Source organism: Ursus americanus, chromosome 1 (genome assembly GCF_024610735.1).
Source record: "Ursus americanus isolate L20-20 chromosome 1, mUrsAme1.1.p, whole genome shotgun sequence".
NCBI lineage: Eukaryota > Metazoa > Chordata > Mammalia > Carnivora > Ursidae > Ursus > Ursus americanus.
Window position 1 is genome coordinate 105,554,324 of NC_142127.1, and position 22,586 is coordinate 105,576,909.

At 54.0% G+C, this 22,586-nt stretch overlaps 1 protein-coding gene across 9 annotated transcripts in view; it reads right to left on the bottom strand.

The window, feature by feature from the left end:
* The window catches only part of HDAC4 (histone deacetylase 4), a 299,563-nt gene that overhangs the window by 114,231 nt on the left and 162,746 nt on the right, over nt 1-22,586 (bottom strand). For all 9 annotated transcript variants that reach the window (XM_045793967.2, XM_087864893.1, XM_087864897.1 and 6 more), the window contains one exon: nt 2,773-3,017. In XM_045793967.2, the coding sequence (XP_045649923.1) occupies nt 2,773-3,017 (245 nt within the window). The remainder of the gene's footprint in view (nt 1-2,772; nt 3,018-22,586) is intronic.

Here is a 22,586-nt window from a genome sequence, read left to right on the forward strand (position 1 = left end):
AGCCACATCTCTGGGGGGGGCCCACGTCTGTGGGGGGGCCCGCATCTGTGAGGGGACCACATGTGTGAGAGCCACATCTCTGGGGGGGCCCACATCTGTGGGGGGCCACATCTGTGAAGGGGCCACATTTGTGAGAGCCATGTCTGTGGGGGGGCCTGCATCTGTGGGGGGGCCCGCATCTGTGAGGGGTCCACATTTGTGAGAGCCACATTTGTGGGGGTCCACATCTGTGGGGGGTCAATACTGTGAATGCCATGTCTGTAGGGGGGTACCATCTGTGGTGGCCACATTTGTGAGAGCCACATGTAGGGGCGCCATCTCTGTGAGAGCCACATCTGTGGGGCTCCCAACACCTCTGAGAGCATCGGCCCTGTGGGTGAGGGGAGCTCTCGGGGGACCCTGGCACGAGGAGCACCCCGACAGCCAGGTGCTCCCTGCACAGCGATGTGGGACCTGCTCGAGAGCTTGCCGGTGCTGAGGTGAGGACTCAGGAAGGAGACTCTTCCATCTCCAAAGAAGTGACATCAAGTCCTAAATCCCCAGGTGGGGACACAGACAGGGGGTCAGGGAGGCCAACCCACCCCAGGCAGAGGCCCTGGGCAGGTGGGAAACCTGGCCTTGCCCTCAGGCAGCGGCACCAACCCCTCTCAAGGGTCTTCATGGCTCTTGCTTCCTTGTCGACCCAATGACCCCTCTCATTCACAGGACTTACTTAATGTCTCAATTTCTCCTTTTCTAGTCAAAGCTACCAGTTCACTTGGCACATATATCTTTCTCAAGTCCCAGGCGGCACAGAGGGGCTACCACCGCCAGTTCGGGTATGGTCTTCTGGCCGCATGCTGTGTGCAGGGCAGAACGCAGCTCCCGAGTTCTTTCCCCATCCAGGTGCCAGGCTGGGCCTGCAGGGCAGCCAGGGACAGACGCGAGGCCGTGCGTGGGTGGGGCTGCACAGTGTGGCACCAGGGTGGGGGGCACACTGGGATAAAGGACCTCCAAGGGCACATGGGGCCCTGGCCGTGGCAGGGGGTGTGGCCTGGGCTGGGCGGGCGGGCCGTGTATGCTGGGTGCAGGAGAGCCAGGAGTCTGTTCTCGGGGCTCACAGATAGGGGAGGCCACAGCCTCACAGACAAAGTGAAACAGGCAGCCTGCTGAGGGCTCTTCTCAGTCACTGAAAAGCCTACAGATCGAGGCCACTACACGGGCTATAGGTGGTCACCAGGAAGAATGCCAGCAACCCGTGACTTCTGGTTGGCGAGCGACCATCTCCCGAGACCAATCAGACAGACTTCTCTCTGAGCTCCAGACACCAGGGGCACAGGGCTGCGCCCCACCAAGTGCACCCGGGATGGGGCCCACGGCAGGACGTAGCCTGGCCACCACACAGAACAGCAGCCACCAGCAGGCCCACGTGTTGGGTAAAGGAAGGCCACGGCACCTGCTCCTGTGGACCCCTCTGCTGCCCGCTGCTCCACCGCAAACCCAAGGGCACTTGTTAAAAAGCAAAGCCTCACTATGGCTGGTGGTGGGCCTGTGTGCACGGAGGCCAGTGCCGCCTCTGACACGGGGCCCCCGGGCTGCTGGGAATTCTACCGTCAAAACGACACAGCATGGACTTCCAGCAGCTCAGGGAACCATCCCCGCCTTGGCTTGTCCTACGCCCACCTGAGGCGGCGGCCAGGTCAGGGTGAAAGCAGCAAAGGCAGCGATAGCAGACCCAAACCTACAAACACCAAAGCAGCGGTCAGAAGTCCCACCTCGGGCACTCGGGCTGTTCGCTGTGGGGGGCTCTGTTGGTGACAGAGGCCTAAGCCTCCTGCCCGTGACCATGTGAGTGAGCCTGGAAGTGGGTCCCACAGTCCTGACCGTGGCCTCATGAGGGACCCAGAATTGCGGCCACCAGCTCAGGAGACCCTCGTTCAGACCCCGGAAACTATGAGATAACTTATGTTTTTGTTTTGTTTTAAATGGCTGAATTTGGGGTATTTCATTACACAGTAACAGATTACTTCTACGACCTGGGTTTTCTGCTTTGTTTTAGGGTGGCTACTGGAGAATGTAACATTACCTTTGGCCTTTTAATCCGCCCGCCTGTATCATGGGATGGTGTTGCTCTTCGTGGTTCTAAATACAGTGGAGCACATCCCACTCCCAGGCGGTCTGTCAACAACGTAATACAACTTTGCTACCTGTCCCCAACACATGGTTCTTTCCAACACATTTAATTTTAACCCTGGGGTCAGACTGAGCATACAAAGACTAAACACCAAAAGAAGATCTGTAGTTTCTTATTAAATTTAAATGCAAAAAAATACTAATATCTTTTTCCAACTATAAGGGATCAATGAGAAAAACTAAGAAAAGACAAGTCCCAAGAAGAAAATAAAAATGCTTTGTAAATACAGCACCCAGAGGCGATGACTGCTAATATTCTAGTCTTCCTTCTCGCTGGTCATTTGTCTATTTGGGGACACAGCTTGTATTTTTGGATGAAGGTAGATAACAAGCACATGCCCTCTTTTAAGTCCGCTCCTGCACCAGTGACTTTCCCACGATGCGCCACACGCGCCACAAGTTACCCAACCAGCGTGCTGCCGCTGGACTCGCGGGTGCCTGGCAGTTTGGTCTCGGCACGGCGAGCGGCACCCTGTGCGTCATCGTGGGGTCACGGCCGGTTGCCAGGAGCACGCCTTGGCAGCAGCCCTCTGGAGCCGCAGGGAACCTGGTGTCTGGAAGGCTCCTGCAGGTGCGCAGCGGCCCCGCCAAGCGACTTACTTTTATGTGCTCGTGCAGCTGGGCCTCGTGCTGCCGGGAGAGCTGCTCGTGCTGCCTTTGGAACTCGGCGATGAGGATCTGCCTCTGGAGCTGCTGCTTCTGCTTGAGGGCCAGCAGCTCCTGCTGCAGCTGCTGCTCCCGGAGGGTGGGCTCCGCCACGGGCAGCGCAAACTGGTGGTCCAGGCGGAGGTCCATGGGCACCGCCGGGGGAGCGACCTGCAGAGGCAGCGCGGAGGCCACATCCACTGCGGGAGAGAGCACAGCACAGAAGCGCCGGTCACTGCAGCGGCACGGTGTCCCCAGGCCCCTGCCCCCGCCCTCCCCCACGCCACCGACCCCCGTCCGGGGGTGCCGCACGCTCGAGCACAGGTGACACTCGGGACGCCTCTTCCCCCTCTCTCGCCGGACAGGCTCACAACGCAGGACCCGGGGGGTGTCTGAGGCCTTCCTCTCCTCAAGTGCAAAGACCGCAACACTGAGGGGCAGGTCAGAGCAGGATACACCCCGGCACAGACGCACGGCCCGGCCTGCCCTCCACCACGAGAGGCCCCGACGCGGGCCCCGCGGCTGTCCTGACGTCATTTCTGAAAGTCAACAGAGAGAAAGAAAGAACATGGCTCTAAGGAGAGCTGAGCGCCAGCGAGGGGAGAGGCGGACTGGCCTGTGCTTTTCTTCAGCTTTCTCACGAAGCTACTAAGGACTGTGTGCAGCAGCCACAGGACAGCGTGTGCCCTGAAGTGGTCCAGCTAGACGTTTCCATGGAGAATGTGTTTACCGAGCGCAGCCAATCGCCGCTGCCCCGGCTCGCACGCACAAGCACATTCGGCAGGCTCCAGGCTTCTCTGCTGCCCAGAGAAATGGATTTTCTTCCCAGGACCACTGTGCTGCCGAAAAAAAGCTCAAGTGATTTTGATTAGAAACAGAAGCTAAATCAATCTTAATGCTTATAAATCGATACCCAGTTACAGCGAGGAAAAGCATGCAGAAAGTCTGAAATCACGGCTGTCACAGAAGAGGCTGCCGTGCGTGCTCCTTTCACAGCGGCTCCACGTTTGCACGCACAGCCGTGCACGAAGGCCCTGCCCGTGAGCGCTGCCCAGAGACGCCGCTACAGTGCTCCTCAGACTCGTGACGAACAGCCCCTTGGGCTCTCCTCACAAAATTCCCTCAAGAGTGGCCGTGGTAGCCCAGCACCTGTGCTCCGCAGCACACTGCTGCACACAGGCCCACGAGCCCCCCCTCCCTTCCAGAAAGCTCCCCCACAACCTGCTCTGGGCCCACTTCTTCAAGTGACACACACCAGACCGGGGCTCTGGGACAGGAGACTGAGGCCTCAGGTTCTGAAGAGCCCAGCACTCAGGTGGGAGACCAAACCCAACAGACACAGGCCACCAAGGACCTGTTCCTTGCCGTCAGGGCCCCTCTGCCCGCACCCTCTGAAGGTCGGGCCACGTTATGCACCTGACCTTGTTCCAGCGTCTCCCGACCAGATGCCCTGGCCACACGGCCCTCCAGTCTCAGCCATCACCTAGTTCCTTGGGAAGTCTGTGCTCTGCAGCCTCAAAGCCTAGATGTTCTAGTAAAATGGCCCATAAGTGGAATCTCCCCTCAGGACAGAACATTTCTGTGGTCATGGCCCAGGTAGCGGGTGCCACGCTGGCCATTCTGATGAGGCAGGGCTGGGAAGCCCTGGGTCCTAGTCACCTGGCCTCTCTGAGCCCCAGTGTCCTGGACAAACACAGGGTCATCATGGAGCCTGCAAGGCAAAGCTCATAGACAGAGTCCAGCACTGCCCGGGATGGGTCCTGGGTCCTCAGGCTCCTTGACAAAATCACAGTCTTTCCCACCCCCAGGACCGGAAGCCTCTCCAGCTGCTGTGCTGGCCTGGAGCTCCCCGAAGCCGGCAGGGCCAGGCTGACAGAGGCCCCAGGGCCTGGAGCAGCTTTCCTTTGAGGGCCGCCTCACCCTGGACCACATGACACAGAGGGAAGAGGCAGAACCAGCCAGAGGGTGGTAGGAAAATACTCCAGATCTGACCATCTTAAGAAAGTATCTGATTCTCCTGTTCTTTGAGCCCTAACAAGGCCAGGATAGATGCCGGTGGGCTGCTTGTCTTCCGTTTCTTCTCCAATCAGTGAAACGCAACCCCCCAACTGTTTATGTGTATTTCTAACGGAGTCTCAGGCTTGATAGATCAAGAGGGTTTTATTTGCTATTTACGCGAGATAAATCGACACAAATAAACTGTTTTCATGAACAGGACCAGGGAGCTGCAGCATCCCACTCAGCCCACCGCACGTGAGCTGGTAAAGACTGGATTTTGTTAATTTCTCTCCTTGATTATTTTTAGTATGAAAGAGAGAAAAACAGGAAAACCATATAAACAGCACCGGTCTTATAAAACCTCAATATTTCCCCCACTTGCTTCTGACTTCTTTTAAGGAATAAACAGGAGGGCAGCTCAGTGAGCAAACCCAGAGAAAAGGAAGCAGGACTCAGCTTCTTACAGGAGTTCAGCTCGTGCTCTTCTTTCCCAAAGGGGTCTATTACCCCTTGTCCACAAGTGTGACAGGGCCAGACACCTCCTAAAACATCATGACCGTGGCAGCTAGCAGGCTTCTCACCCTGTGCGTCCACAGGGCAGTAGGAGGCGGTTCCCAGGGCCCTGCTGCGTGCCTGCCCGCCTCGCAGACGCAGGCGAGCTACAGGGCAGGCCCCCCCCGCTTAGCCGGCCTCTGCTTTCTGAGCACAAGCGTGACTGTGTTTCTGGGTTACACACACCACACGGGCGCTGCGCCACGCAGCCTGCGACCGCTGGAGGGAGAACACGCGACTCCACCCGCACCAGTGAGAACGGCCCCCGATCCCTCCCACTCTGCTTGCCTGGTTGAGCTGCCACGTTTCCGCTTTAGGACGGAGCCACGGAGAGGGAACGACGTAAGCGCGCTGCCCTGCACCTGGCAAGCTGCATCGCTTCGTCTGCCCCAGGGCGGGGTGGGGCGGGTGAGACCCCCGTGCAAGACGGGCCAAGATGAGGAAGATCTTCTTTCTAACAAGGCCATCCCTGACATGCTGGCCAGAAGCCCCAGCTGCTGCTCACTCTGGCTTCTCCTCTCCTCATTCTAATTGTTCACAAAGGGGGTCAGGGACCACCTGATGCTGAACATAAAACACCCTTTAAGGGATCCTTTTTGTTAACTTCAAAAATATGATAGGCCGAACTTTTCTCCAGACAGGTGCCTTTGCTGAGGAGGCGTGTGGGGCCCGCTCTGTGCCGGGCGTGGGGCCGTTCCCAGGCCAGCCTGTAGCAGGCCCACAGTGAGAAAGCAGAGCAGAGACGGCTGCGGGCCGGCGACAGGGCTGGGGAAGGGTCCACACAGGGGCTGTGTCTCCATGAGCCACAAGGCAGGGCGTGAGCGAGGGCCTAGGGGTCAGGGCGTACCTGGACAGTTGTGGGGACACAGGTTGAGCAAATCCGAGGACAGGGCTGGGCAGTGGGCCGTGCTGGGACAGGCTGGGCCGCAGAGGGGCCGGCAGCGGGGTGCTGGCCACGGGGAAGCACAGGTGGCAGGGAGGGCGCTGCTGGCAGAAGCAGCCTCGGGTGGCGGGACAGGCTGTGCCCAAGGTCCCTTCTCAGTAAGGGGGCAGCGTGGGGGGCGCATCCCCACCACATCCAAGCTGAAGTTCACTCTGTTTCCTCAAACGTTTCCCAGATTCTTTGGAGTCTGGAATCATGGGGAATATTGCAGGGAAACACTCCCTGGCGGCTTCCACTAGTCCTTCCGCAGGAAGCTAGAGGATTGTGGGCAGCAAGAGGCCCGCAGATGATGTGAAGGGGGCGTTCGCGAGGCATGGAGGGTGAACAGCCGGGGCACGTGCTGACATCAAGAGGATGGCATGCTGTCCTCACTGTGACATGTCTGCTATATTCCCCAGTTATCAGAAAGGGAGGGTGTACTGCCTCAGTTTACCATTCTGAGGTCGCACCTAAAACTTCACTGCCTGCTAAAGAACGTGAAAAGCAGAGCAGACGGAACGGACAGCTAGTCATGACCCACGCTGGCTACGCCATAGCTGGCTCCTGCCATTTCCCTCCATCGGAAAACAATAGTGTGCTTACAGGTAGACACGAAAGCGAACACCAGACCTGCCACGGGACAAGAAGACCCTCGCGAGGCCTCCTGAGAAATGCCACCTCCTCCTGGCGCACGACAGTCAGGCGGCCAGGGGACAGGGGAGGCGGCCGGAGCAGAGCTGTCCCCAGGCCCGCCCCGCATGCCAACATCCCCATTCCCGCCCCGCATGCCAACATCACGGCCACAATCCCCATTCATCCCAGTCACTGGCGGGTGCGTCAAACAGGACTCGTACTATTTCTGTATCAAAACGTATTTGAAATGCCATGAGTTCTCAACAGAAGCTGCTAGTGCTTCTGACCCAAAGCGCCCTGAAGGAAACAATACAACCTTCTCTACTTAAAGAATGCGGCATCAAAACAAAAAAGCCTGTATTCTCATGAATATTTTATGTGGACTAGAAAATTGCTTTTATAGGTTGTGCCTTGAGAAACATATTAATACAATCAGACTCATGACGTTAGTAAAAGCACAAAGACTATATTCAGCGTTTCAATACAGAACGGCAAGCCTGTGCTGTGAATTACAAGTTCCCAATCAGAAACAGAAAAAATCTGTTAGTCTCTCTGTTTTTAAATAAATGACCATAAAAAAGGACACTGTAATTTTCCATTACGTGGGTCAGGTCCTCTTTCCTTAGCGCCACTTCATGCCACCGTATAGACATGAAATAAAGACAAGCACTATTCTCTAGAAAATGCGGCCAAAGTTTAGGGTCTGTTCAAGTAAAGAATGACTCATTCACATCTAGGGGAAAAGAACAGCTATTTCAACTATGTAACTATGGTCTCCTCTTACTCTGACATTCTGTCCACGTGTGAAGGGGGAAGGGCTGGAGATGGGGTGAGGGGGGGACAGAGGGAGGGGGCGTTTTGGGAATGTGTAACTTATTTCAAGTGTTTTCAGTGTTTTACCTTGGCCCACATCACGCACGCTGAAGAACACAGCCGCCAGGGGAGAGCGAGAGTGATGAGCTGAAGACAGCCACACCCATCGCCTCAGGAAGAATCAGACAATCGCCCCCAAATTGCATGCCTGCCCCTGGCCCCAACAGCATTCTGGCTTTGCCGAGTACCCCCTGCTTTTCTTTATGGTTATACTATCCACACGTGTGTCCCAAACACCTCTTCTTTCGCTGGCAGTCGTGAGCACAAGAGAGTGACAAAGGCTCCCAGGAAGAGAGAAAACTCTCGAGTCTAGCCTGCCTGCAGTGCCTAGAACAGTTGGCAAGAGCGAGCTCTGTCTGGGGCGAGGTCACTAGTGGCCCCCGGGAAGCCACGGGCTACCCCCATTGTGGCAGCTGTTAGGGCAGTCTCATGGACCAGAACTGTCCCAAATTCCTGCTTCTACGGTCACTGTGGCCGGCCTCCAGTCCTCACATCTGAGCCACCAAGAAGGCCCCATAGAGAAGGCGTGTGCTCAGGTGAGTGAGGTCGTAGGGCAGGGCATGGAGCAGGACAACATGGCCCAGACAGCTCAGCACCGAAGAAGAGTCTGGGCAGGCTCAGCGGCTGCTGTCCACGGCCGGGGGTGGGGGAACAGTACAGGGTGCAGGCGCCTGCCCCAGAAGCGAAGAGTTCCTGTCCGGCCAGGCGGCCCGGGTCTCCTGCACAGCCGCCACCACAGGGCCAGCCTCCTCATCCTCCAGGGCGTTCCCTGTCTCTGTCCCAGCCCGCTTCCCTCCTGGCTCTTCCTCTTATTCTGCAGGAGCTCCGGCCCCAACCGCGTCTTCAAGAGAAGGCATGAGGAGATAGAGCCTGCTTGTTCTCATTTTCCCCTCAATGTACCACTAACTTCGGCTGCGCACAGAATTCTAGCTTGAGAACATTTCCTTCAGGATCATAAAAGCACTGCTCTACTGTCTTCTTGTTCCCAAGATTGTGACTGAAGACTGTAAAGCCATTCTAATTCTAGATTCTTCGATGGGATGTGATTTTTCTCTCTGGATGTTTGTGAGGTCTTCTCCTTGTCCCCCGAGTTCCGAAAGTGTGCCATCACCCAGCTCGGGGAGGATCTTCTCCAGCCAGTGTGGGGCGCTTGGCTTCTGCCCTCCCACTGGAACAGCCTTGACTTACTCTGTTGATTTCCCTTCTCCACTCTGCTTCCAAAACGCTTAGATTTGGTAAATCTCCTCAAACGACCCTCCAGTTTTCTCTTCCATTTTCTCCTACCTTCCTCTTCTTTGTCTTGTGCTCAACATTATGACCCTTCCTTAAATGGATATTCTAACCTTGTCACTGGGCTTCCCCTAACTTCTGCTATGATGTTTAGCAGACGACTCACAGGGCCATGTTCAGAGAACAAGGACCCCTGAATATCCAATCTTACAAGCCATCCTGTTCTGACCCTGTGGACAAGTCAGCTTTTCTGGGCTCTGAGGACTGTCTGCCTCGCTTTTATCTTCCCGGCCACCGGGATACGCCCTGCGTAGGAGCGGAGGCACAGACCCTCGCCGGAAGCAGCCAGCAGGGCTCAGGGCTGAGCCTCACCGGAGGATGCGTGGGGCTGGCACTCACTCGGACTCCCACCTGTAAGACTTTCCGCATCGGCCGGCCGTATTTCCCCGGGGGGGAGCCTTCCTGTCTCGGCATGGAGGGTGAAAGCGAGGCCTTCGGGGTACGGAGTGAGGGTCTCTGCACGCCGCGCTCCTCACCAATACAGTAGTTCATGCCCCTGCTCTTGTTACAGTGTCCACGTCCTCAGCTCACTCGTGTCCCCAGACCAGGGCCTTTTTCCAAAGGAAAAAACCTCCAGCTGGCCACCCCCTGAGCACCGCAGGGAGGACCTCCAGGAGTTTCCCACATCTGCCTCAACATCCCTCTCAGCCCCGCCCCAGAGGGAGAGGCGCTGCTCTGGAGGTGGGTGTGGGGCGCATGGGGGGGGCCTGGCTTTTCCAGGTCCGCCAAAGCAGCCGTGACAGACGCACCTTCTTTCCGACTCCCGTCACAGGTTGCTCCTGCTGTTCCCTCTTCTGTCACCCATGCTTGGGGCCTATGACCTTTCTCTGGAATACACTGGGTTAGACCAGCTATCAAGGCGTTTTTTTCTATATTACTTCAGAAAATATCTCTGCACGAACTCTCAACCTTTATGGAGAAAATGATAAAACTTTATCAAGAGATGTTAGAAAATGTCTTAATAAATGGAAAGATATATAATATTTATGGATAGAAGACTCTGAAATCAATATATTAGTTCTCTCTCTCAAAAAGAAAACCACAATCAAATATCATTTACATACCCAAGTACATTAAAAACTATTTCATGATATTATCAAATAGCCACAAAGCATTTCTATGTTTTAGAGAATTTCATACATGTTTTTTAAACTTTATTCAAATCAAGACCCAACTAAGGTCCATACATTGTGCTGGCTGATGCATGCCTTAAATCCCTTTTACTCTAAAGGTTCCCCCTTCTTCTCCCTCCAGCACCCTCTCCAACCTATGGGCTGCAGACACTGGTCATCTGCCCCGTGGAGTCTGCCCTGCTCCAGACTTGGCGGGCCACGCCAGGGCTGCAGGTTAACACGGCTCCCTGGCCTGCACACCCTGTGATCCGGAAGCGGGGTCTGGATGCATGGTCAGACGCAGTCTGACGTCCCCGCACGACCGTCTCCACTCAGAGGTTCTCCCGCTCAAGGAGCTGTGCGTCTCCACGGCTCTTCTGCACCGACCACCGCTAAGGCGAGGTCATCAGGGTTGTAAGGTGTGCCTGCCCAGTGCCACCCTGGCCTCTTGATTCGCTGCCTGATTTCTGTAATGAAGAAGGACCCTGAACCAACCTTCTTCTTGCCCTGACGGTGTTTGGAAGGAAGACAGGACAAGTGCCTGATTTTCTTCCTTTATTTGCGAATTTTTAAAAATAACGAGTTGGCCCCCAGCATCCTCCATGTGTGAGCAATGAGGAAGGGTTCTGTTCTTCAAGATCAAATAAACAGAGCCCACTGCAGTTCGGCTCGGACTGCGCTCTAACGGGAGACCCCTCATTGAACCGGGAGGGCCCTCCAGCGTGGCCCGCAAGCCACTCCGAGGACCGCCACAGTCCTCGTTCTGCTATAACGAGGCGTGCCGGGAAATCCTCACACACCGTTTGATCCCTCTACAGAATCAGACGTTTCCCTGAGGAGAAGTGGGTCCCTTCAATAGGAAGCAGTGTTCAGAGACCACAACCTGCGTGTGGCCCGCATGTCGTGTCCACGTGAGCTCTGCTTGGGACGGATATGTGTCATCCCCGGGGTTCTTATGAATTTCAGGAGGGAGCAAAATTAGATACACGTGTTCTACCTGCCGTCTCGCTGTGGAATTCCAGAATGCATAACCTATTAAAAATATCATTCAAAAGGACTGAATACACATAATCAAGTTCCATTCAAAATACTGATTTATATGGATTATCACTTTCCCCCAAAGTGTTCTTAACTGGATTACAACTATTCTATTTAACACCGTGTTGTGGGGGTGTGTGTAAAGGGGAGATGAAGTGTGGAAGTCAAGATTTTAAATGTGAAGATTTAAAAATATTCTGTAGGGAATGCATCCAGCACGGGCCCCACCTCAGCTTCACATGTGGCTAAGCCTGTAGTTTATTTCTCTGTGCCCCATGTAGATGCATATACACAACGCCAAAGAAAGAAATGTATGTTAACAATTTACTGTAGTTAAATTATGCTTGAAAAATAAAATGATTACAACACAAGAAGAGGCAGTTTTGTTTTATATTGTTTTGTTTTCAATTGACATCAAAGTGTAAAGAAACAAACAGAACACACGGAGGTATTTATGGGTTTTTACAGACGTATATATATATGCGAAGGTTTTCTAATCTGGTGCGGGGCAGGGAGAGATAGGCACCCTATGCAGATCATATTAAAGGTAACCCTTAGGGGCGCCTGGGTGGCACAGCGGTTAAGCGTCTGCCTTCGGCTCAGGGCGTGATCCCGGCGTTACAGGATCGAGCCCCACATCAGGCTCCTCAGCTAGGAGCCTGCTTCTTCCTCTCCCACTCCCCCTGCTTGTGTTCCCTCTCTCGCTGGCTGTCTCTATCTCTGTCGAATAAAATAAAATAAAAATAAAATCTTAAAAAAAAAAATAATAAATAAATAAATAAATAAAGGTAACCCTTAGAATTGTATTTTTTGTGCATGTGATTTCCTTGCAGGGTTCTAGAAATCAAGCAGGCAGCAGCATACACTTAGGCCCTGGTTTACCCCCTGCTTCTGCCTTCCAGCCAAGAAGGGACTTGATGACTCTTCCACATCAGTGAGAAATCTAGGATCTGCCCCTGCTGGAGGTGGGAGAGGATGTCCTGGCGGGCAAGCCTTGAGCTTCCCCCCTCAGCACCAGGGGATCGCAGGTTCGGTGCGATGAACCTGCCCAGAGGCTACACGTGCCATGTCATGTAATGTGTACAGTAAGCAACTCCCCAGGATACTGTCCCCATCGGGTGGCCGGGCAACCTTTAGTACAGACAGTCTAGGCAAACGTGAACGGCAACGCGGAACTGGAGCCGGGCCGCAGAAATGCGGGGTGGAGCCGACAGGCTGCAGGCCACCCTGGGCGGCGCTCAGGCTGGGGGGTGGCAGCAGCTCTGGGACGCGGTGCATGGCTGATCGGCACCCCGAAGCCTGAGAACCCAGCTCTGGAGCTTTGTGTGAATGCCCGCAAGAGCGCCTCCCGCGCCAGGGAGCTGCCTGAGCCCCGCCTCTCCCGTGGCCCCAGCTTGGGTCTTGGTCACGACCAAGGCCAGTCTTCCCTGTAATTACTGGCTCACTCGAGCGCTCCGCCGTTCAGTGCTCTCCATGAACAAACTCCTGTTCCTGAAAAGCTCCTGGTGCCGGGTCCGCCACAGGGTCAGCCCCACAAGGCTCTGCTCAAGGCTGAGACAAAGGCCCCAAAAGCACAGCCTCCCGACGAGCACCAGGAAGACAGGTTTAAAAGCACAGCAGAGCCACGTGTCGCCTGCTGCGCACAGAGATGAAACAGCAAATCTCTGATGCACTCTCTTCAACACCAAAGACAAAAAGCTACAGTTAACACCAGGGGTGTGTTTCGCTCCACTGTCTCTTTATTCCCCTAATTTGGCATTCTCCCTCCTCACTGCCTCTCCAAACTAGATGTTTCCACGGTCTCTCCCTGGCAGAAGATCCGAGATCCACCAGTGCACCACTATGGCATGGACTCGGGGCCACAGCCTCTGCCACCCCGAAAGGGGTGTCCCCTCTGCCGGCGAGGGGCTCCCCATGGCCTGGCTCCCTCCGGCAAAGCCCCTCCTGGCTTCTCGGTTGTCTGTTGGCAGCAGAGAGAACATTCCGGCAGGGAAGACAAGTCTGTGGAGCTGCAGGAAGGGTTGGTGAACGCACGCCCTTCCTAGCCACATCCCAGCAAACCACTGTGGGAGACATCAGGGCGTGAGATGAGGCTACTTCTGAGAACCAGCTCTGTGGTCTGCAGTCCCAAGAACAGGGCACCACTTCCAAGTAAAGCTCAGAGAGAAATCCACGCCCCGGCTGCTGGGATGTCAGCTCAGAGGACGCCCAGCAGGGAGACCTGGGCTCTCTAAGTGTCCGCAGGAGGGTCAGAACTAGGGCATGCAGACGGGGGCCGTGGTGACGGCGTGGACTCGGGCTGCGGGGCCTGGGAGGAGGCCCCTGGCTAACAACAGCACACCTGCTCCTTGCTGGGCAACGTGGGCCAGTGTGAGAAGCGCGGGCACGCGGCCGGTGCTGTCCGTGCAGGAGCAGGACACCCCTCAAACCGGTCCCCCATCATGGGGGCCGTGCAGCTGAGACTGGCAGCCAAAGCGAGGAACGGGCGCCTGGGAAAGGCGTGCAGAGCCAGGCCCACCCTGCCTCCCATGCTCCTGAACCTGCTCCCTGGAACGTGCGCCCAGAAGGCTTCTTCATGGCAGGATGAAACGGAGCAGCCCGCAGGCCGAGAGCGAGTCCCTGAAGGGGGCCAGCTCAGCACTGGGTGTGCACATGTCCGCACAACCCAAGGCAGGGTCTGTGGAGGAGTGCGAGGAGCACGGCGGCCCGCAGCCAGCGGAGCACGGGTGAAGCCACCTGCAACCCTAGCGCCAGTATTCCAGATGCAGACCCGTTCTCATCGGCTCATTGGCCCAGCCACTCTGCGGACCTCGCTGGCAAGCGCTGTCCTGCAGGAGTGTCCAGTGGCCGGCTAAGGGGGACAGGGATGCCCTAAGGGGCACAGCTCTCTTCATGGGAGTGGGGACCTCCCTTTTTATAATCAAGTTATTTCTAGCAAAATCAACTGTAAAGGATAAAAACGTATTGACCATGCAGAGCTTTTGGAAAATTCCATCCTGCACTTCAAGCGGCAGTGAAGCAGTGTGATTGGAAAGCGTCACCACGACAGATTACACTTTCAAGATCCCAAAGAAAGGACCACAGCAGCGAACTTCCTTCTCCCAGATTTATGAATCAGTACAAGTTGTTCATTTTTAGGCTGGAAACCCTGTTAGTGAAATAGACTTGGGGTTTTAGACACAAATAGATGGGGGTTGGCCATCCACGACCATCTTTAGAAGGGGTATGGTCACAGCGTGGGGGACAAAGGCATAGACGCACCCAGGCAAACTGATACCAGCCCATCCTCGCACTACCCACCACTCACCTCAGCCCAGTGTGACCTGACACCGTGCGTCACATCATGTCCCAGGAGTGCAAACAAATCCTGAGTGGAACAGCCCACCTGCTGGCCAAGGCCGCCTCCCACAGCAGGCCCTGCCCCTGCCCAGGCTGGGCCCCCTGCTCTGCACACCTGCCGTGTTCACGGTGGCACAGGTGAGGGGTCCCGGGTACTCACACGCCCGGAACTACATGGAACTGTCACGTCAGGTGATAGGAACAGGGGCCAGAAGCACCAGAGCATGACGGGGCCCCAGAAAGATCAGAGTGCGTGGACTTTCTAATGCAGAGGAGAAAGGACTCAGCCTCCTGCATATGCTCGGTGCTGCGTGCTGATCCCGCAGCAGCGGCCCCGGGTTACACCAGGCCTCCCTCCCTCCAGCCCACCTGCTCTCCTTCCCCGGGAAAGAAGTGTCAGGCTCCTGTGGCCCAGGGGGACAAAGGGAAGAGAATGAAGACAATGCAGCAGAGTCCAGGCCCTCTTATCTCCGCACAAACCCGAAGACCGTGCTGCCGCTACTCCCCTCCTTGCCCCCGCCCCTGCCACCAGCCCCGCTGACTGCACAGACTGCCCGCTCCAGGCCCCTCTCCCGGCCACGGGTCACCGACGGCACGGGGTCAGCGGTCTTGCTGTGTGGCCTTCCCACCTCCCGGCCAGGCCGGGGCACAGCCTGCTTCAGTCCTGGACGTCCTGGTGCTGAGTGTGCTCCTAACCGCGAGCCTCCGTTTAGGTCAGAACTCTGCAGAGGCAATACTGGAACATAGCTTGCTGAGAATTTTCCAGAACTGGTGGAAGACAGGAATCTGCAGATGCAGAAACACAACCAAAGCAGGAGAAAACAAAAAATAAATCAAGATAATTTCAACGTGGAACTGCAGATACCAACGAAAAAGCTCCGAAGACCGTGAAATAGAAGTGCAGGTGTCCTATGAAGGGAATGAGGTGTCGGCCAGGAGACAGTGACCCACCCGAGCACAGGCAGAAACAGCGTCCAGCTAGAATGATGTGCTCAGGGAAACTGTCTGTCAAGAGCAAGCACGGAATGCATACAGACGCACTTCCGCTTAGAAGTGAAGACGGTCTGAGAACTCGCCAAGAAGCCTTTGGTTAAGGGAAAAGGTGAGCAGACAAGCAGACACGGGATGACGGTGAAGACCAACCCAAGCAGCCACGGCCTGAGCCACACAGGAACAAGCACGGCATGCACGCGTGGCACTGGGCTCAACAACAAAATATCGGGCCAGCGGCAGGGACGGAGGCGTGGCAAGAGTTCGTGTTCTAGACACTTGCATAGCTGAGCACCTTGGGGCAGAAAACACTGACTTCAGACATTCTACATTCTTACAGTCATGGTTCACACTCACTGCTAGAAACAGTGTAGAGTTTCCAAAGCAGCAGCGGTCCACGATCCATCAGAGAGAATGGTACGGAGGAGAGAGGACCGTGGCTGCTAACCACACCCACACACACCACACACGTGCATATACCACACACACACAGGGGCACACACACCACACATGTGCACGCACACAGTACGTGCATACACAACACACGAACACTCCACACACAGGCACACACACGTGTGCGCACACACCACACGCGTGCACACCACACGCATGCACACACACCACACACACTATATACGCACACACAACATGCACATAGGCCACACACGTGTGCGCACACACCACACGTGTGCAAGAGCACGCGCACACAGCTGGGTGTCTCCTGATGGAAAAGCACACCTCATCTATAAAGTCTTGCCAAAAATAATCACGTCTGAAACTGATCAAACCTCTAGGTGTGACTACTAATTTACAGGACACACAGGCAACAGAGGTCCATTTTAAATGACAAGATGGGAGATGGGTGAAATCAAGCAAAATCTAAAACACAGGGAACTGCACGAGACAAGCCACCTAGTATCTTCAAAGGTGAAGCTCAAGGGTCAAAGCCGATCAGACAAAACAGGTGGGGAGCGAACGTCTGGATTAGCGGGAGACTGTATGAGACACGCCAACCACCAGGTGTGAGTGTTCACTGGACCCCAAGGCAAACGGCTAACTAACTAACTAAGTACATATAAATATAAACACCACCAGAGACATATACACACTGGGTGAATATCTGATAGAATTGTTAATCTTGTCTAAATACGAAAATGGCACTGTACTTGGGTTTAAACCACAGTCCCCGTCTTTTAGAGAGACAGGCCCGTGTGGCTGCAGATAGGGTGACGCGGTGACTGGGATCACGAGGGCAGAGGTGGTGAGAAAGTGAGGGCACAGATAAGACAGAGCTGGATGTCCCCAGGCACCACCCAGGTTGGCTGACGGGAACAGCAGGGCTCCTTCTAGTATTTTCTGCACTTTCAAATGTATCTAAAATTTTCTGTGATACAAAGTTCATTTTTTTATTTTTTTTTATTTTTTTATTTTTTATTTTATTTTATTTTTTTAACAATAATAAAAAAAAATTATTTCTGGTTTAAAAATGATCTGGTTCCCTCCAATAAAGTTCATTTTTTTAAATTACATTTCTAAATATGGGTCAAAGAAGAGATCACAAACAGCCATTTAAAAATAATTAAGAGGGAAAGATAATGAAAGAAGGACCTAGAATAAGTTGTGAGCTTCTCTTATCGTACTCAGAGAAAAATCGACAGCCTTATATAGTCACGCTTGACAATAACGAGCATTACAGACTATAAGCTAGATATAGCTCTAAGAAGTTAGAAAAAACACTAGAATAAATGCAAGGAAAACAGACAGAAGGAGATAATAACTATATAAATGAAATGGAAAAGACCCATTACATACATTCTTTAAAAAGACCAATAAAATAGACAAACTTCCTGGTGAGAGTGCTTTAGAAAATGAGAGAAAGGTACAAATTAATTGTAGGCATGTCAGAGAGTGAAAATATAAGAAACTACAATGAACAGCTTTGAGCCTATCTGTTTTAAAACCTACATAAAACAGACACATTTCTAGAAAAATGAAACCTTCCCAAATTGATAAAAAATAGAAAATAGAGCAACCCTGTAATCACAAACTAAACTGAACCAATACTTCAAAATCTTCCCACAAGGATCATATTAAAGATGGCATTCCCAACCTTCCGACTAACTGATCATTCGGTTTTAAAGAAAACTTCCAAGGGAGCAGAAAAATAAAGAGCACCCCGAGTTCACGCTATGAGGCTAGGAGGAAACCTGGTTACAGAGACCAGGCAAAGACAGCATACAAAAGAAAAATGATACTCTCCATCATGAACATAGCCTCAAAAACCCCAAATAAATTATTAGCAAGCTTAATCTAGCAGTCTATAAAGAAGATAATCGACCAAAATAAGTGGTATTTTAAAATGAGAAATGCAACATCTATATAGAACAGGTATAAATGAAACCCACTGTACTAATCATGACCATCTTTATAGTGAAAACACGCCCATTACGAAATCCAACAACTGTTCACATTATACGAGCTCTTAACAAACTAAGAATAAAAGAGAAATTTCTTTAGTCTGAAAAAGGGTATCTATTAAAAAAACCACAGCAAATACTGCTTTTAATGATGAACCTTGAACAAGACAAGATCCAGCCGAAGAGAGCGGATGGAATAATAACATAAACAGAAAACCATCACGATTGACAGACTCTCGGAAATGCCGGTACACAACGCCTCCCCCACCCCCACCCCCAAAAATGAAGTACGGAGAAGTCCGCAGAACTTACAAGGACACTGAATGAAGCAAGGTGCTGGGCAAGATCAACAGGGAAAAACCAGCTGCATTTCAACACAATACGAGAAAGAAGGCCTAATTATACTTAAAGAAAAACAAAGCACCAAAAATTTTGTGGCTGAAAATTATAAAGACTGTTAAGAAATATCTTAAACAACGAAGGACGTGGACAGATGGACCAAGTTAAGGACGAGCAGACTTACTATCATAGAGATGCCCATTCTCTCCAGATTGAGCTGGGGGTCCAAGGCACAGGCTTCCAGGAACGGGACAAAGGGATCTCAGGATACGGGCAGAACAGAGCCCAGAGCAGTCAAGGTGCCCCTGCGGAAGGCAGCAGCCTGTCCTCCGTGGACAGCAGCAGCAGAGACAGCGCCAAACACCGACGTCAACAAGACGGAAGTCGCCCCGTTCACACCGCAGGCCAAAATTAATTCCACAGGAATTAAGACTCAAACATGAAAGGGCAAAACTCAAGAAAAACTCAAGAGGCAAGAAGTGCTTAACACCAGACAAAACTGATCGGTTTGCCTACATTCACAGTCGGATTTTGTGCCCTTAGACGCTGTTTACAAGCGGAAGGCCGGGCCCGGGTGAGGCTGGCGGCGCTGTAGGGCAGTGACCAGGGCTTACACCTGGGACGTGTAAGGGCCTCCTACTCATCTGTACGAGAAAGAGCCAAGGAAAACGGCCAAAAAAGGGGGGGGGCCAACGAAGAGGGGCTTCTAATGGTAGGAAGAAATTGGCTGAAAGTCCACAGCACCCGAAGAGCGCCCGCGAGGCACCACGAGCTCCCGTTGGTGGCCACTCCACCCTGACGCTTCCAGGAGGGCCCCGGGGCCGGCCAGGGGCGCCGGAGCTGCTGGCGGCACGCGTGACGATGGGCCTTCGGGAAGCTGAATCTTGGCTCTAGGACCCAGGAATTCCACTCCTGAGTGTACCCACACTTGGGAAATGCCTGTGCGTGTACAAGAACAGGGCGAGAGTCACGCGTACGGAGAGCAGGACTCACAGGAGCCGTCCAAACGGCCACCAACACATCAGCAGTGGGCTCCTGTGCTTAGCAGTGAACAGGGGCAAGGAACAGCTACACCGAACGCCACAAAGGGTCTCAGAAACAACACGGAGTGAGAGGAAACCCCCCGCAAGAGATGCCACCTGTACCACGGCACTTTTAAACAGCATGTTGTTCGAGGAAGCACACGCGTGTGCAAAACGAGTTCTTCAAGCAAGTCAGTGGCAAACACCAAGGTGAGAACACGGTTTATTCTGTGGGCAGCTGACTACACTCCCTGCATTCGTTACTGGCCTCTGAGCAAAAGGGCCCAGGACCCCTCTGGGGGAGAGGAGCCACGCAGAAAGCAGCCCAGGGAAATGTTTCGCTCACCTCTGCGCCAGGTGTGACTCCTCTGGGGTTACCCGACATTTCGAAATTCTACCTTCCACACTTCTTAGGAACGGCGTGTGTTTAATGTGCACCAGAACATTCACACACGGCTCATAGGGGATGCATGTCTGGAAGGAAGCCGGGCAAGGCAGCTCGACCGTCCCCGTGGGAATCAGTACTGGCCCCCGGCACCCAGAAGAAGAACGAGAAAGGCCGTGACCCTTCCCCAGCCTGGTCCCAGACTGCCTACTGCACGCATCCCATCCCACAACCCATAAACTCCACAAACATGGGGGTCTTTCATACTGAAAAATGTCACCCAAAAGGGGGCAGACCTTGGCTTGTGAAGACCTATTTCTTGACAGGTAAGATGAAGGAATCTTCGGGCTACACAGCACGACTACATGACCAAATCACCCTGCTTGATCCACCCACAGTCACGTCCTCACAGAAAACTTCATTTTAAATTCCATTTAAATTGACCTGCACGAATCCATTTTAAATGAAAATTTTTGACAGAAGGAAATATACTGTTATTCTGTCTTGTTTCTTTCCATAGTAGAAACACAGCATCGGTGCCCCTCATGATACAAAATCACGAAGCAGCATGAAACCCAGCTTCCAGAAAGCTAGAAAGACAGAACACTGTGACCGCCGAGGGCCCGGCTTTGCCACTTCTCCGAGAGTGCTGAAAGCCCGACAGTGGCAGTCCCCCGGGATGGGCCAGGGCCCCCCACGCCCCTGGACCAGCTGTGCACGTGGAGGAGGAAATCAACAGCACGGAGCTTTACCGTCACGGAAAGCAACTTCGGTGTCACCTGCGTTTGAAAACATTTCAATTTTCACTGCTTAAGCTGAATGTGGTGGTCGCCAGCCAGCGGCAGGACCCCCCATGCTGGGGCCTTTGTCTGAAGGAAGGACTGTGGTCACTGACCCAGATGACCCCGCAGCTGGGGCTGCAAAAATGCCTTTCCATGCCAGCAGGGACTTGCCGCGCTCCCCAGAATCCAGCACGTTCAAGTACCTTCCCAGACTCACACAGTGAGCTGCTCGGGCCATTTCTTGAAAATACAAGCAAACGACTCTGCAAACAAAAGGTGGCGGCAATGCGCCCCAGTGAGGAGCCCCGCGGGGAGCAGCTGGGCACTCCGGGGGCGCCGGGTTCCGACTCCGGTCCGACAGTAAAAGCCGTCCCTTCTCCTCTGCCTCCTGTTTCAAAGAAGTCATTTCACGGACTGCAGGGTCATTTTGAACATAATCTCCTTTGCAAATGAAAAATGCTCCTAAAGACTTCTGTAAGTTCCTCAAGTGACCCAGAAAGAGTGGGGAGGACAGTTATCTGCTCCATGCAGATTTCAACTCTGAAGTCCAGTGACAGGGTTTTTAAAAAGAAATGGGTAAAAGGGAATGAGAACGCAGGCGTTTAAAATATCTGCAGGATTATTGGGAGTCCAATTAATCTGTAACTTATATTGTGAAAACACAAGTTTAAAAGGTCTTTACAGCCAAGCGCCTCCTGGCTGAGCAGAGGAGGGTTCGTTCTTGACACTTGAGAAACGGCTCATAAAGAGCACAGGCTGATGACACCCCACCTGTCTGAAAACTCCACTCTGGGGACAACAAAGAGACCTCAATCTTTCCAAAGCGCAGATCATGTGAGGAGACAACAGCCACAGAATTCTGGGAGCTGGGAAGGGGCCCAACGGAGCAGACGGAAGAAATGATGCCGGCCTGGAAGCCAGGACGGCCAGGGACCTCTGGGCCTTTGACCTTACAGCCCTCCTGTCCCCCGCATGCAGGGACTCCTGGAGCAGTGCCAAGCAGAGGGCCGGAGCTGGGTGCTGGCCTACGGGGAGCAGTGACAGCTGATAAACTGCAGGCTGGAATGTGGGGGCCGGGCCTGCGCCCCAGGAGGGAGCTGAGAGGGTGACCTCTGGTAAAAGCATCAGCCAAAGGGAAGGACCAGGTCATGGCATCTGGGGCCCCGAGGGCAGAACCAGGCTCCTGCCCAGCAACTGGCCAGAGGACAGGACCAGTCAACACACCTGCCCACCTTGTTAGAGACTCATCCTTAGATATTGCCCGAATATTTAGGAAAGCCTCTACTGTGAAAAAGAGAAGAGGGATTCAAAATGAGTGCCCTCCACACAGCCCTCAGGAGCATGCTGTCTGCGGCTGTCTGCGGCCGTCACTCCCCCTGAAAATGCCAGGGTGGGGAGATGGCTGTGTGTCCCTACTGCAACCCAGAACGGTGTGGGGAACACAAAGGTGGCCCCGATGCTGGTGGAGGAGGAGGAGGGAGGGCCTGAGAACTTCCTGCGAAGCTGGGGCCGGGACAGACGAGGGACCTACGCGCCCACAGCAACACGGATGGAAGATGCGCACTTGGCCCAAGTGCCACGGACTCCTCCTCGGTGCAGGATTAAGAACACACTCCACCGAAATCCCCAGTCAACGGCCAGTGCCAGGAGCGCCCGAGGTGGGCTTGGTGCAGACGGCTATGGAAACTTGCCCTCCCTCAGGCCCAGACCCCCGGGAGGAAGTCCCGCACCCCGGGTTCACCCTGGGGCTGCTGCTGCACCCGCGTGCTTCCGGGTTCTGGGGACCCACAGACTTCCTGGTCCACACATTCACACCAGGTGGGTGTTTCTTCAGCTCTGCAAGTGGCCAGAGCCGTCTTCCCAGCTCCAGCGACAAAACACTGGAGAAGCAGCCCTGGGACAGTGCACAGGCTCCTGCAGGGAGTGCACACAGCGCACGAGTGTCGGCTGATGCCGCGGGGCCCAGTCTGCGAGAGCCCCTCTGGAGAGTCCACAGGGGACAAACACAACAAGCCTCCACCCCGCCCTCCACGGAGCACACAGTCTAGCGCGGGAGGCAACCACAGACGACATGATG